The 12,877-nt window shown below is 36.7% G+C and overlaps 1 protein-coding gene across 1 annotated transcript; it reads right to left on the bottom strand.

The window, feature by feature from the left end:
* Positions 1-72: 72 nt before the first annotated feature.
* Positions 73-12,662, bottom strand: LOC120185327 (importin-5-like). The gene is made up of 6 exons (XM_039189576.1): positions 12,651-12,662; positions 10,761-10,766; positions 734-919; positions 523-615; positions 270-355; positions 73-187 (listed from the first exon to the last, which is right to left on the bottom strand). The coding sequence occupies exons 3-6, from the start codon at positions 776-778 to the stop codon at positions 73-75; spliced, it is 339 nt and encodes a 112-aa protein (XP_039045507.1). The 5' UTR covers positions 779-919; positions 10,761-10,766; positions 12,651-12,662.
* Between the last annotated feature and the right edge of the window lie 215 nt (positions 12,663-12,877).

Raw genomic sequence — 12,877 nt, 5'->3', positions numbered from 1 at the left:
ACCAAACTCTACACATAAACCAACCCCCAAAATAACTGCCTGAAAAAATGAAGCACATATATTCTCAATAATCTAGACTGCCTGAAGCACAAGACAACTATCAATAATAAAATGACAAACCTGTCGAACATCAGGGCTTTCATCATTGCATGCCTCCAAAAGGAAAGGAAGATAAGTGTCATAATACCTGTCCACAACATTCAGCATAAATATCTACAAGGACTTCAAGAATTGGCATTCTGATGATAGTTAAGTATTGAAGTGCTTACTTAAGAGCTGCATCACGACAGTGCTCTGCAATATCATCAAATATACAGATGGCAATTCTCCTTTCTTCTATTGTTTTATCCTTACCCTGTATAATCAGTAAATTAATCAGTAAGGTAATAGGCTAACATCTCTGTTGATGCAGTAATAACTCTATCGTTTTCTTTCGAAGAAAAGATAGTAATAAATTGAGAGCATTAGTATACCACCAATTCACATACATGTAAATATGAAATATAATGACAGAAAACTCACCCACATAGGGGTTATGTAAGATGAAAGCTCCTGGAACAATGGCAAGAATGATGCTTTGAATGTTTTGATCAAAGTTCCCAACAATTCACCAACCTTGATTTAGAGAAGATACAAGGCAAACAAATATTAGAGCACTACAATCTAGTACCAAGATATATATATATATATATATCAGCTGATAAACAAGAATCCATTAGGAATATAAACATACTTGACCAAAAACTTCTTCTTCTTGCTCATTTTCCTCCTTAAGCATTTCGTCTTCTTCTGCATCAAAGTCCTCTGCTTTGGCCCTCTCTGCTCTTTCTTATTTTCTAGTTGAACTAGCAATGATTACCTATTTAATCTCATCAACAATGCATCTTATTTGGCCCTCATCAAGGAATGGTCCACAAATCTGTCAAAGAGAGAAAGAGGTCGTTATCATAAAATTCAACTTCCAAGAGGAGAGCGAAATAGAGTGGTCCATGAAAGATCTAAAATCAAAAGATTAGTATAATACCATCCACAGTATTTGAGTAAGCGACCATAAAAATCAAAAAGAGGAAATAAATCATGCCATCTTATTTGTTTTTTTTATAAGAATTGAAGGCCTCGTTATAAACCCCCTTCGTAATTAATGGAGCTTGGAGAAAGCTCCTTAATCATTGGAAGAAGGAAAAGAGCGCCTTAGGATTTTATTCAACAACATAAAATACATAAGAAACAACCAGGACCACACCCCCATCAAACCATAAACAACATAAAGCGCTCGAAACCCAAAGCAAACCAAAACTATAACAGAAACCTACGCAAAACCGACACAGCAGTACCCTAGATCAGAGGGTGAGTCCTGATTCCCAAACTACAATACTATTACAAAGGATCAACCACAACAAACCCATCGAAAAAGCACAAAACATTACAAGAATCCTGTTACACTTAACCGATCCCCTGCTTAGCTAACCTGTCAGCCTCCAAATTATAGCTCCTAGGAATCCATCTAAGAACGACCCCCTTAGCAGTAATAAGAGCTTCAATATCCTCCACCAGATCACTGAAAAATGAAGGGGCAGGTTGCAGCTTTAAAATCCAATCCACTGCACATTTGCAGTCGCTCTCAATAATAAGTCTTCCCTTCTTAGCCCAATTTGAAGAATAGAAAAAACCCAATCCTTCTTTAATAGCTTTCAGTTCAGTCAAAATAGGCAAACCAGACCCTATTGCAGAAGAGAAGGAAGCTAAAGAGCCACTGAAAGAGTCTTTCAAGACACCACCAATACCCCCTTGCATCCCATCGCCAGTCACTGCTCCATCAACATTGAGTTTAAACATATCCGCTGGAGGAGGAGACCAACCAATAACATTCTTAGGACCAGAAGTAATGAGAAAAGAATCTGCCCTCGTAGGATCCCCTACTAAAAGGTCTGTCTGAATCTGAACCGAAGGATGTTTAGCTAAGAACCATTTCGCCAATCTAAATCTAGTGATAAAATACAGAACTTAACTGTCACATTTTCCATTTTAAAAAATAACCAGATTTCTTGCCTTCCAGATTGACCAGAAAATAACAGTCGGAATAAACCTCCAAATGATAGAATTATGCCTAAGTTGTTCCTAGTCGTTTAGTTTTAGAGCTTTTGCTCTCCTTATCAACCAAAAAAAAAGAATATATGTTTAAACCACAATGAAAAAACAAACTTGTGCACTTGACAACACAAAAATCTAGAAAACATGGCTGATAATATCCCTAATTTAGCACTCAAGATGTTTTGAACTATTATTTTCCACTTCATGTGATGGTTATTACAACCATTCATGTAACAAAATTTTTTTCTTTTCATTTTTCTATTTCCTTTGCCTTTTTTTAAAAAACTCATTGTTTCAAAACCATCAATACCCAACACTTTTTTTTTGTTTAACCACGGTATCCAACCCATTGGCCGACTAATCCAAATTGAGTAATGCAGAGGTCAATTATGTAGACAACCCTCCCAACCCTGCTTGCTCCATTTACAATGACAAGATTCGAACCCTGGGCATTGTTTAAGGGATTTAATGTCTCATCCCACTAGACCAACTGGTTTAGCATGCACGGGGAACAACAAACATTAGGAATGGAGAAATTTCTAATAACTTCAAGAATCGGCTGGATGATTAATCATAGGTGTCATTAAAGTATTTAAGGAAAAAATTAACAGGCATGTATAAGATAATAGAGACTCATAGAAGAGGCATAGAATATAAAACAATTTTCAAATCATGATATCACCACAGGCACTACACCCATACCCGCCAAAGTCTTGCAAGCAGTTGAAGGTACAGTTGTAGAAACATAATTAATTCAAATGCGTTCATGATCACAAAAGAACAATTTCCATAAATACACCAAAAGTTTAGCAAAATAATTAATTCAAGGGCTTCTAATTGAGAGGCAGATAGTTTAGCAAAGGAAGGGATTGGGTGAATGTAATGTTTTGGTTTTCGGTTGTTTTATTCATTTTTGTAGTTTATGTTTTCTGGTGTAATTGTTAAGTCTTATGTAATGCTGCTTTATTAATAAATTAAGGCACTCTTTTCCTCCTTCCGGGAAAGGAATCACTATGAGGGAGGTTTTTAATGAGGCCTCATATTTCTATAAAAAAAATACACCAAAAGTTCCATATGAAAGCACAAAAAAACATGTATGCAAATTTGTAGCAGATGATGGATGATAACCTCTATGCAATCTTTCAAGGAATCCAACATGCTCCCACAAATTTCAACCTCAGGCTCCTGCAAGGAAATTAAAATTATATATAAACATTTATGCCATTTCCAGAACATAAAGTAGTAATCATGTGTAACATCTAAGGAAAAAATGACGACCCAAACAAAAATATGACCTTGTGTATAGCCTTCACCAAAGTTGGTACTATGTAATTTGTCAACTGTTTTATATACGTTCCATTTCAACCTTGAGATTGCCCTTTCTCAACAGCTAGTTTAGCTGAATGTAACAGCTCTGGCATGGCTAAAAAAGTAGATAGATACCGTTAATAATGCAGGTGAGGCAGTGCAGAAAAAGAACGTAAAAACAATGGGAGAAAAAGGACAGTCATACCTGAAACAGCTGCCTTCCTAACTTCTTCATGGAAATAAAATTTTAGAAGGGGAACTAAGGTAGTAGCCACCTACATTGTTTCAAGCAGGTTCATAACCCACAACTTAGACTTCTAATGCAAAGTCTAAAATAGAAAATGCCAAAAAATAAAAATAACTTGATCAATCCATGGGAAGAATCCTTCCTTTAACTCATCAGCGTAACAACATAACATGTTGCAAGTTGTAGCTTTTTCTTCCAAGACACTAGTTTTGATCCCTATCCTTTTATCACCAAGAGTAATAGTCTCAATGCTGCAGCCAACAGAAAAAGCAATAAACAAACACCGTAAACACTTTTAAAACTCAAAAGAAACACTTTAGTAATGGAACTTTAAAAGATATCGTAGGAGTTCAAGAAGAAATGAAGTGCATTTAACTAAGACATCTTGAAATTACTTTTGATATCCAAGAATGAGATTTTCTAAGTGCTCATAAAGGCAAACTGCACAGTTATATTACTGATAAATGACAAGGAAAAGTTTTTGATAAGAAATAGGAGATCTCCTTAAAAACCTCCTACTTAGTAGTCCTTTACCGTAAGGCAAGAACCTACTAGCTGTAGGAGGAAAAGAGTACCTCAATTCATTAATGAAAAACCAATTACATAAGACTTCAAAAGAAGCTCCTACATAATACATAAAACATAACACACTCCTCTATCACCTTGTCTGTAAAACAAACCAACCAACTAAAACAGATTACACCATCACCCAATCCCCTCCTTTGCTAGTTTATCAGCCTCAATATCACAACCTTATGTGCATAGGAGAAATAAATATAACTTTAAATTTTGGATTAACAAACTTATGTGCAAATAACATAGGAGAAATGAGCACAAACACATAAAAAGACATTCAAACCAAGGCACTAAATTCAACAGTTAAGATCATATGAAACGAATTGCAAACCTTTCGTCATCTTCATCATCAATATTAGCATCATAATCTGCAGATGTAATTGTTAAATCAGGCTTAAGCTGGGCAGATTGAAGCTAGAGGGGGCATGACAATACTCATGTAAGGAAGAAAAAAAATTAAGGACCAGCAAGAAAAGCAATCAATACACAGAAAGTACAAAATCTCATTCAATTATCAAAATAGTTTCTTTACTTATCAGAACATACCTGTAACATGGCTTGTTGTTGGATCATCCGGTTCCATTTGAGATCCTTGCAGTGACATCAAGACTTCCATAACCTTGCAGTATAAAAGGAAATAGTTGAATGGCTCATAACCAAAATCGGAAAAGGAAAAAGCCCATTGAGTGTTAGAAACTGCTTTTAGTTTTGATCTGACAGTTTACTGAAAATATGTCCAACCAAAATTTTTAACAGCATATTAAAGTATAATATGTGAAATGACCATCCATCTCAGTTGGTAAAGCACAAGGTTTTTAACCTTGAGGTCGTGGGATCGTACTATCTTACTTCCCCTTACCCCATTACATATGGGAACAAGGGACATCCATTTTATTAAAGTATAATATGTAGATTCTAAAACCCTAATTTCCAGTATTTGGAAGACTAAAAAAGAGTTTTTTTTAATAGAAGATTAGGCCTCATTAAAACCCCTTTATAACCTACATGTTACATTAGTAACATGAAGAACATAGGAAGGAGGAAAAGAGTGCCTCTGAATTTTATTAATCTGAAAAATAATACACATCCAGTCCCTAACCACTAACTGCTTACAACATAACACTGATTACATAACACTTAAACCAAAACACCCTTCAGAAATACAAACAAAACACAGCACCTTAAGAACCGCAACACATAACCTATTAATCAACCTATACCAGCTTTAGCTAACTCATCCGCTTCCCAATTAGCAGCTCTTAGAATATGCCTTGTAATAATACCTTGTTATTCCACATGAGTAGCTATATCTCTCACCAAGGACTGAAACAAAGGGGTACCTAAATCCGAATTTTTAATCTACTTCAAAGCACTAGTAGAATCTGATTCTAGGATAATCCTCTGACTTGGAATAGATCATGCTTTTTCAATAAAAATCGACCCTCTTTTGATAGCCAATAGCTCTACAAGTATAGGAGGACCGCCCCCAACCTTCTCTGAAAATGAACCAAGCACAATACCTCTACAATCACTAATCAGTCCACCTATTCCTCCTTTATCCCATCCCTTAGCCATCGCACCATCTACATAAAGTTTTATGAACCTTCCGGAGGAGGTACCCACCTAGATGAAGGAGAACACCCCTTTTTTCTGTCTTCCTGCTAAATCTGCTAATTTTATATCCCCCACTAAGGAGTCGAAAGGAATATGAACATCCTTAAATCTAGCTCCAAACCAAGAAGCAATTCTAAATTGAGCAAGAAAGAACCACCTTCCCTTTTTGGAAAATTATCTCATTCCTACACTTCCAAACCGACCACAACACCACCCTTGGAATGAATTTCCAATTTGTGGAGCTCGGAACTAAGTCATCCCACAAAATTATAAAATCAATCAAATTACCACAAAAGAAACATTCCAGTAATTCAAGAATCTATACCAAAAATCCCATACCACCTCACAGTGCAAAAACAGATGTGAAGCTGACTCCTCACACTTCCCACACATCGGACATAAAGGGTCATCAATCTCAGCCACTCCTTTCATCAACAGTTCCTCTTAAACAGCCACTCTCTGATGTGCAAGTTGCCAAAAAAAAGTTTCCACTCGGGGTGGTGCTACCCCTGCCCATACATGTCTTTCCCAAGTACCATCCTTCCCGTCATTACCATCCCGATCAAAAAAATTCTTGATGCATGATTTAGCTGAAAAACAACCCTCTCCATTCCCTAACCATATCCAACAGTCTTCCTCTAATAATGACAAAGTGGTACTATTTAACAAGGAAATAAGCTGCAACCATTGCTCAACCTCCCAATCCACCAAGTTTCTTCTCACTTGAATATCCCACACCCATCCCGAAGCATTATTCAGCCTGAACTCTGCAACCTTACCCCCTTTATTGTTCGAAAGAGCAAAAAGCCTCGGAAACCGATCTTTAAGAGGAACCAGACCCAGCCATACATCATGCCAAAACTCCACTGATTCTCCATTTCCAGCTCTCAAACAAATATTTTTCCTGAGACAATCCCCAAATTCATCACTAGAAAAGTTCTTAACGACTCATCTCCAAATCCAAGAAACACGTGCTGTCTAAGTATTCCCAATCATCATAGAATTCAGATCCAAGTTGTACACACAACACACAACTTTTTTCCACCAATAACTCTTTTTTGAAGCAAATTTTCATACCCATTTCCCCAGAAGAGCCTTGTTCAAGAGAAACAAATTCGAAATCCCTAAACCCCCTAACCTCTTTGGCTTACACACCAACTTCCAATTCACCCAATGAATGTTCCTTTTTTCTGTCGAAACCTCCCCATAGAAAAGATGCCATGATAGAGTTTAATTTGTTGAACACACTAATTAGGATCCGAAAAATAGAAAGGAAGTAAATGGGAAGAGATCACAACACAGATTTCACCAAAATTTCTCTTCCAGCCAACGATAAAGACTTAGCCTTCCATCCAGCCAAACTGTTATAGAATTTCTGTACAACCGACTCTCACAAGGCAAACGAGTTCTTCTTGGCCCCCAACGATAAACCTAAGTACTCTGATGGAAAAAATCCCATTGAACAACCAATTTCCTTAGCCCAAGAAGCTAACACCTCCTCCTCAACATTAATTCCAAATATTCTGTTCTTAGCTAGATTTAACTTCAATCCCACCAACAATTCAAAATTTAATAGCACCCTTCTAACATTCAGCAAATCACGAATAGTTGCCTTGCTAAAAATTATAAGATCATCTGTAAATTGCAAAAATGATATCATGAAGGAACGTTGATGAGTACCTAGCTTGAAACCGGAAAATAGCCCCTTGTCCACTGCTTTAACCAACAACAAGTGCAACAACTCACCTCCCAAATTAAACAACATAGGAGATAGCGAACAACCCTGTCTTAATCCTCTTGTAGTTTGAATTTTCTCCGTAGGTATCCCGTTCACTAAAATCGAAATGGAAGCAGTTAACACACATTTCTTTTAGGAATAGGAGGTCTCATTAAAAACCTCCCTCATAGTTTTCTCTTGTGAAAGGCAATTAGCGGAAGGAGGAAAAGAGTACCTCATTATATTAATAAACCATGATTACATAAGATTACAGCTTACTAAATAAACTGTCCGAAATATAATACAAACCAAAACAACCATAAAGCTCAAACATCAACCAATACCCTCTTTAGCTAGCTTATCAGCCTCCCAATTGCATGTCCTAGGAATCCATCTAACAATAATACCCCTACCAGAAACTAAGCCCCCAATTTCCCCAACTAAAATATTGGAAAAAGTAGGGGCAAAAAATGGCAACAAAATCCAATCAACTGCTGTTTTACAATCTGTCTCAAGGATTGGTCTTCCCTTCAAACCCCATTCGCAAGAAATGAATAGATCAATCCCTTGTTTAATAGCTTTCAGCTCAACTAACATAGGAGGACCAGGTCCCACCGAAAAAGAAAAAGTATATAAAGTAGAACATTCTGAATCTTTCAAGACTCCTCCAATACCTCCCTGCAACCCATCACCTCTTACAGCTCCATCAACATTGAATTTAAAGAAATCCGAAGGAGGCGGAGACCAGTAAAGAACCTTCTTCTTATTGTAGGATTTTATAGGCAAATTGTCTGCAAGCGATGAATCCCCTACTAGTAAGTCAACCTGAATATTAACATGAGGAAATTTCGCTAAAAACCATTTAGCCAACCTAAACTTGGAAATGAAGAATATGGATGAATTATCTAATGTCCAATTTTCAAAAACCACTACATTCCTAGCTTTCCAAATAGACCATAAAAAAAAACCTAGAATGAACTTCCAAATATTAGAACACTCCCTTAGATAAGACCAAGAGTAAAGAAAGGAAGGAGGATCTTGGGGCATGACCGAAGAGATATCCCAAAACCTTAAAAATCTATACCACAACTCCTCTGCAACCGAGCATGAAAAAAACAGATGATGAATTGATTCCTCATATTTTTGGCAAAAAGGGCACAAAACATCTTCAGGATTGACCTCTCTTTTCTTCAATTCCACTCTGACCGTCAATTTCTGATGAGTAAACTACCATAGAAATGTTTCTACTCGAGGAGGAGTTAATCCAGACCACACCCATTTCTTCCATTGAAAATGTCCTCCAGTTCTACTTGAGATAGTCATTCTACAAGATTTTACCGAGAACAAACCATTCCCTTTCCCCGACCACCCCAGAAAATCAGCCACTGATTCATTCGGTGTTATGTTGTTAATCAAAAGCATTAAGGAAAGCCACTGATCCAATTCCCAATCACAAAGATTTCTCCTTAGCTGAATGTTCCAAACCCAACCATTAGCTACAAATCCACCAAATTCAACCAATTTTCCCCTTTTGTTAGTCGACAGAGCAAAGATTCTAGGAAATTGAATCTTAAGAGTAGATCCATTAACCCAAATATCATTCCAAAAATCAATTGACCTATCATTCCCCACTTGGATATTCGAATTAGATCTCAAGCAATCCCCAATCTCATCCTTTTTCTCATAGTTACTCCGAATACCTCTCCAAACCCATGAATCTTGAAGAGAAACAGCCTTGCCTATAGACAGAGACTCTATACTGACATTATGAATACAACAAATCAGTTTTTTCCATTGAGAGTCTTTGTCATTTGCATACTTCCAAACCCATTTCCATAGCAAAACTCTATTAATCATACTCAAGTCCAATACTCCTAAGCCTCCTTCTTCCAATGGTTGACAAACCGTACTCCAATTCACCCAATTAACCCTCTTCTTGTCAAATTCTTCACCCCAAAGAAATCTTGCCAATACTGAGTTAATTTTCTGATTGACCTTAAACAGAATTTTAAAAATAGAGAGGTAAAAAATAGGTAAGGAGGATAATACCGATTTTATCAACACCAATCTTCCAGCCAACGATAAAGAAGCAGCTTTCCAACCTGCTAATCTGATGAAAACTTTCTGTAAAACTGGTTCCCACAATAACTCTGAATTTTTCTTTGTTCCTATCGGAAGACCTAGATAAGTCATAGGAAAAGATCCCACCCCACAACCTGCTTCCAGTGCTAAATCTTTCAATCTGTCCTCTGCCACGTTAACACCAAACAATTTACTCTTGGATAGATTAAGATGAAGCCCTGAAATTAAACTGAATACCCTCAATACTCTCTTTAAATTTAGAATTTGAGTTGAGGAATCTCTTCAAAATAAGATTAAGTCGTCTGTAAACTGCAGATGAGTCAACTTAAAAAGATTCTCTTCAATACCAATATTGAATCCTTCAAAAAGACCAAGGGCAGTAGCCTTACTCAACATTAAGTTCAATAGCTCACCAACAATATTAAAAAGAAGAGGAGATAGACTACAACCTTGTCTCAGCCCTTTGCCCATCTGAAATTCTTGAGTAGGGGAACCATTAATTAGGACTGAAAATGAAGCAGAAGAAATATAGTAATCCATCCAAGAAATCCATTTGTCTCCAAAACCCATTATCTTCAATAACCTCAATATAATTGGCCATTCCACTGAATCAAAGGCTCTGCGAAAATCTACTTTAAAAATAACTCTTTTCCTTCCTTTCTTCCTTCAGTAATCTATAGATTCATTTTCCATAAAAGCGCAATCAATGAGCTGCCTACCCAGAATAAAGGCGAACTGTAATGGGCTGATCAAAACTTTAATAACAGAAACCAATCTCCTCGATAAGATTCTAGAGATAATTTTGTACAAACTTCCAACAAGACTAATTGGTCTATAATCTTCAATAACTTCAGGGTTGAGTTTTTTAGGAATCAAAGTAATGAAAGCATGGTTGACCCCATGCTCCCAACTCATCCCTCTGTGAAAGTCATCCAAAAACTTCATTAAATGATCCTTCAAAATAGGCCAGAAGTTTTTAAAGAAACCCATCGTGAAGCCGTCTGGACCCGGGGCTTTGGAGCTGTCCGAGTGAAACACTACTTCCCTAACTTCTTGTTCTGAAAACTGTACCTCTAGTCCATTTTTCTGCTCCTCTGATAATGTCATGAAATAGAGATTAATGACCTCTACCTCCAGCGTATTTTTAGAGTTGTAGTTCTCCTTAAAATACTCAAAGACAAATTTTTTCAGCTTCTCCGGATCAGAAATTTCTTCATCAGCCACTCTCAGGGCCAAAATTGAATTCATTCTATTTCTATTTAATGCTATTAAATGGGAAAACTTTGTATTCCTATCCCCATCCTTGATCCACTTCAATCTTGATCTTTGTAACCAAATACTCTCTTCCCTCCTATGCAACTTCCATAATTCATTCCTGGACAGAATCAACAAATCCCTTTCTTGAATGGAAATCCCTCCTTCTTGCAATTTGAATTCCAAATCATTAATCAAGTTTTCTAGTTGAGAATTTTTTTTCAGAAATCCCCTTTTGAGTCAAAAAAGGCATATCCCTGATCTTCTGCTTTGTTCCTCGAAGTAAAGAAAATAGACCCCATCGACCATTCGCCTTCTTCACCGTAGACAATGAATTTTCAAACAACTCAACAAACCCGTCTTCCTTTAACAAATAGTTATATAATCGAAAAGGTTTTGGTCCCCAATAGTTAACACATATTGATAAATCCAAGAACGCCATTTATCTCTAAACCCCATTTTACTCATTATTTTCATCAAAATCACCCAATCCACCGAATCATAAGCTCTCTTAAAGTCCACCTTAAAAACTACCCCTTTCAATCCTTTTTTCTCAAAAAATCAATACTTTCATTTGCAATAAACGGGTAATCCATAATATGTCTCCCCGATATAAATGCAAATTATGACGGACTTATAACGTCATTAATGCACAAGCTCAACCTTCTAGCTAAGACCTTTGAAAGAATTTTATAAAACCCTCCAAAGAGGCTATTTGGCCTAAAATATTTTAGCCCCTCCGAATTAACCCTCTTAGGTATAAGAGAAATAAAAGAATGATTCACCTCCATGTCCCATTCCTTCCCCTCATAAAACTCCTTAAAAAATAGCACCATAACTTCTTTCAGACTTGGCCAGAATTTCTTAAAAAACCCTAAATTCAGTCCATCAGGTCAAGGTGCTTTGTTCCTATCCGAATTAGCAATTGCTTTCCAAATTTCCTCTTTAATAAATGGCTTCACAAGGGCCATACTTTTCTCTTTCGAAAGTTTTAAAAACTCCAAATCCAATTCCTCAACCTCCAATGTATTTTTTTGGTTAAACAGTCCTTTAAAGAACTCCACAACCGAAGCTTTAATTAAACTAGTATTAGAAGTGACTTTATTGTCCACTTTGAGGGATTTAATACATTTTCTCCTTCCTCTACCTCCAGCACATTGATGAAAGAATCTTGTGTTCTTGTCTCCTTCCAAACTCCACTTCAATCTTGACTTTTGTAACCAAATCGATTATTCTTTCTTATAAAGGTCCCATAGTTCTTTTTTTGCTTCCACTAATTATTTTATAGACACCATGGGAAGGCCTTGTTGCATATTTAATTCTATCTCTTGAATTTCTTTCTCCAACCTACTAATTTTTTCGGGAAGCTCTAGGTAACCCTTCCTTGACCATCTCTTCGTTGCTTCCTTCACCCCTTTTAGTACACTGGAGATTGATTTTTTCTTCTCTAATTTACATAAATTAACCAACTCCTCCATCATCTCACCAAACCAATCCTCCTCCATGACATTGTTAAACATCTTGATCGGTTTAGGACCCCAATTCCATCCCCTATTTTCCAGCAAAATCATATTATGATCTGAAATAGACCTTGCTTGCAGGATTTGGCTTATCATGGGAAATAATGATAAAAATCTATGATCCACTAGAAAACGATCCAATCTCACAAAAGTTGGAGCTTCCCTATTGTTACACCATGTAATTCGACCTCCAGACAAAGGCAAATATACCAAGTTAGCTTTACTCACAAAGTCTCTGAACACATTCATTGAAACCGAATTCACAGCACCTCCAACCTTCTCTTCCTGTGACAGAACAACATTGAAGTCCCCTCCAAGACAAACTGGACAATCTACATTCTCCAAAAAGGATAACAACTCCTCAAAAAACAGCTCCTTTTCTAAATTCACACTTGGACCATACACATTTATGAACCAACAAGTCCCTAATAACTCTTCCATAATTCCTTTTACTGCCACAAATTTCCT

This window comes from Hibiscus syriacus, unplaced genomic scaffold (genome assembly GCF_006381635.1).
Source record: "Hibiscus syriacus cultivar Baekdansim isolate YM2019G1 unplaced genomic scaffold, ASM638163v2 tig00113096_pilon, whole genome shotgun sequence".
Lineage (NCBI taxonomy): Eukaryota > Viridiplantae > Streptophyta > Magnoliopsida > Malvales > Malvaceae > Hibiscus > Hibiscus syriacus.
Note: the sequence above shows the minus strand (reverse complement) of the source record. Positions and strands in the feature narration are given on the sequence as shown.

What these genes read in the sequence shown, in the direction of transcription:
- LOC120185327 (XM_039189576.1), bottom strand. Translation starts at nt 778, where the DNA reads ATGCTTAAGGAGGAAAATGAGCAAGAAGAAGAAGTTTTTGGTCAA. An exon ending in CTTACATAACCCCTATGTGG is followed by an intron (nt 356 to 522) that starts GTGAGTTTTCTG and finishes CTGATTATACAG; the next exon opens with GGTAAGGATAAAACAATAGA. An exon ending in TGTCGTGATGCAGCTCTTAA is followed by an intron (nt 188 to 269) that starts GTAAGCACTTCA and finishes TGTTGTGGACAG; the next exon opens with GTATTATGACACTTATCTTC.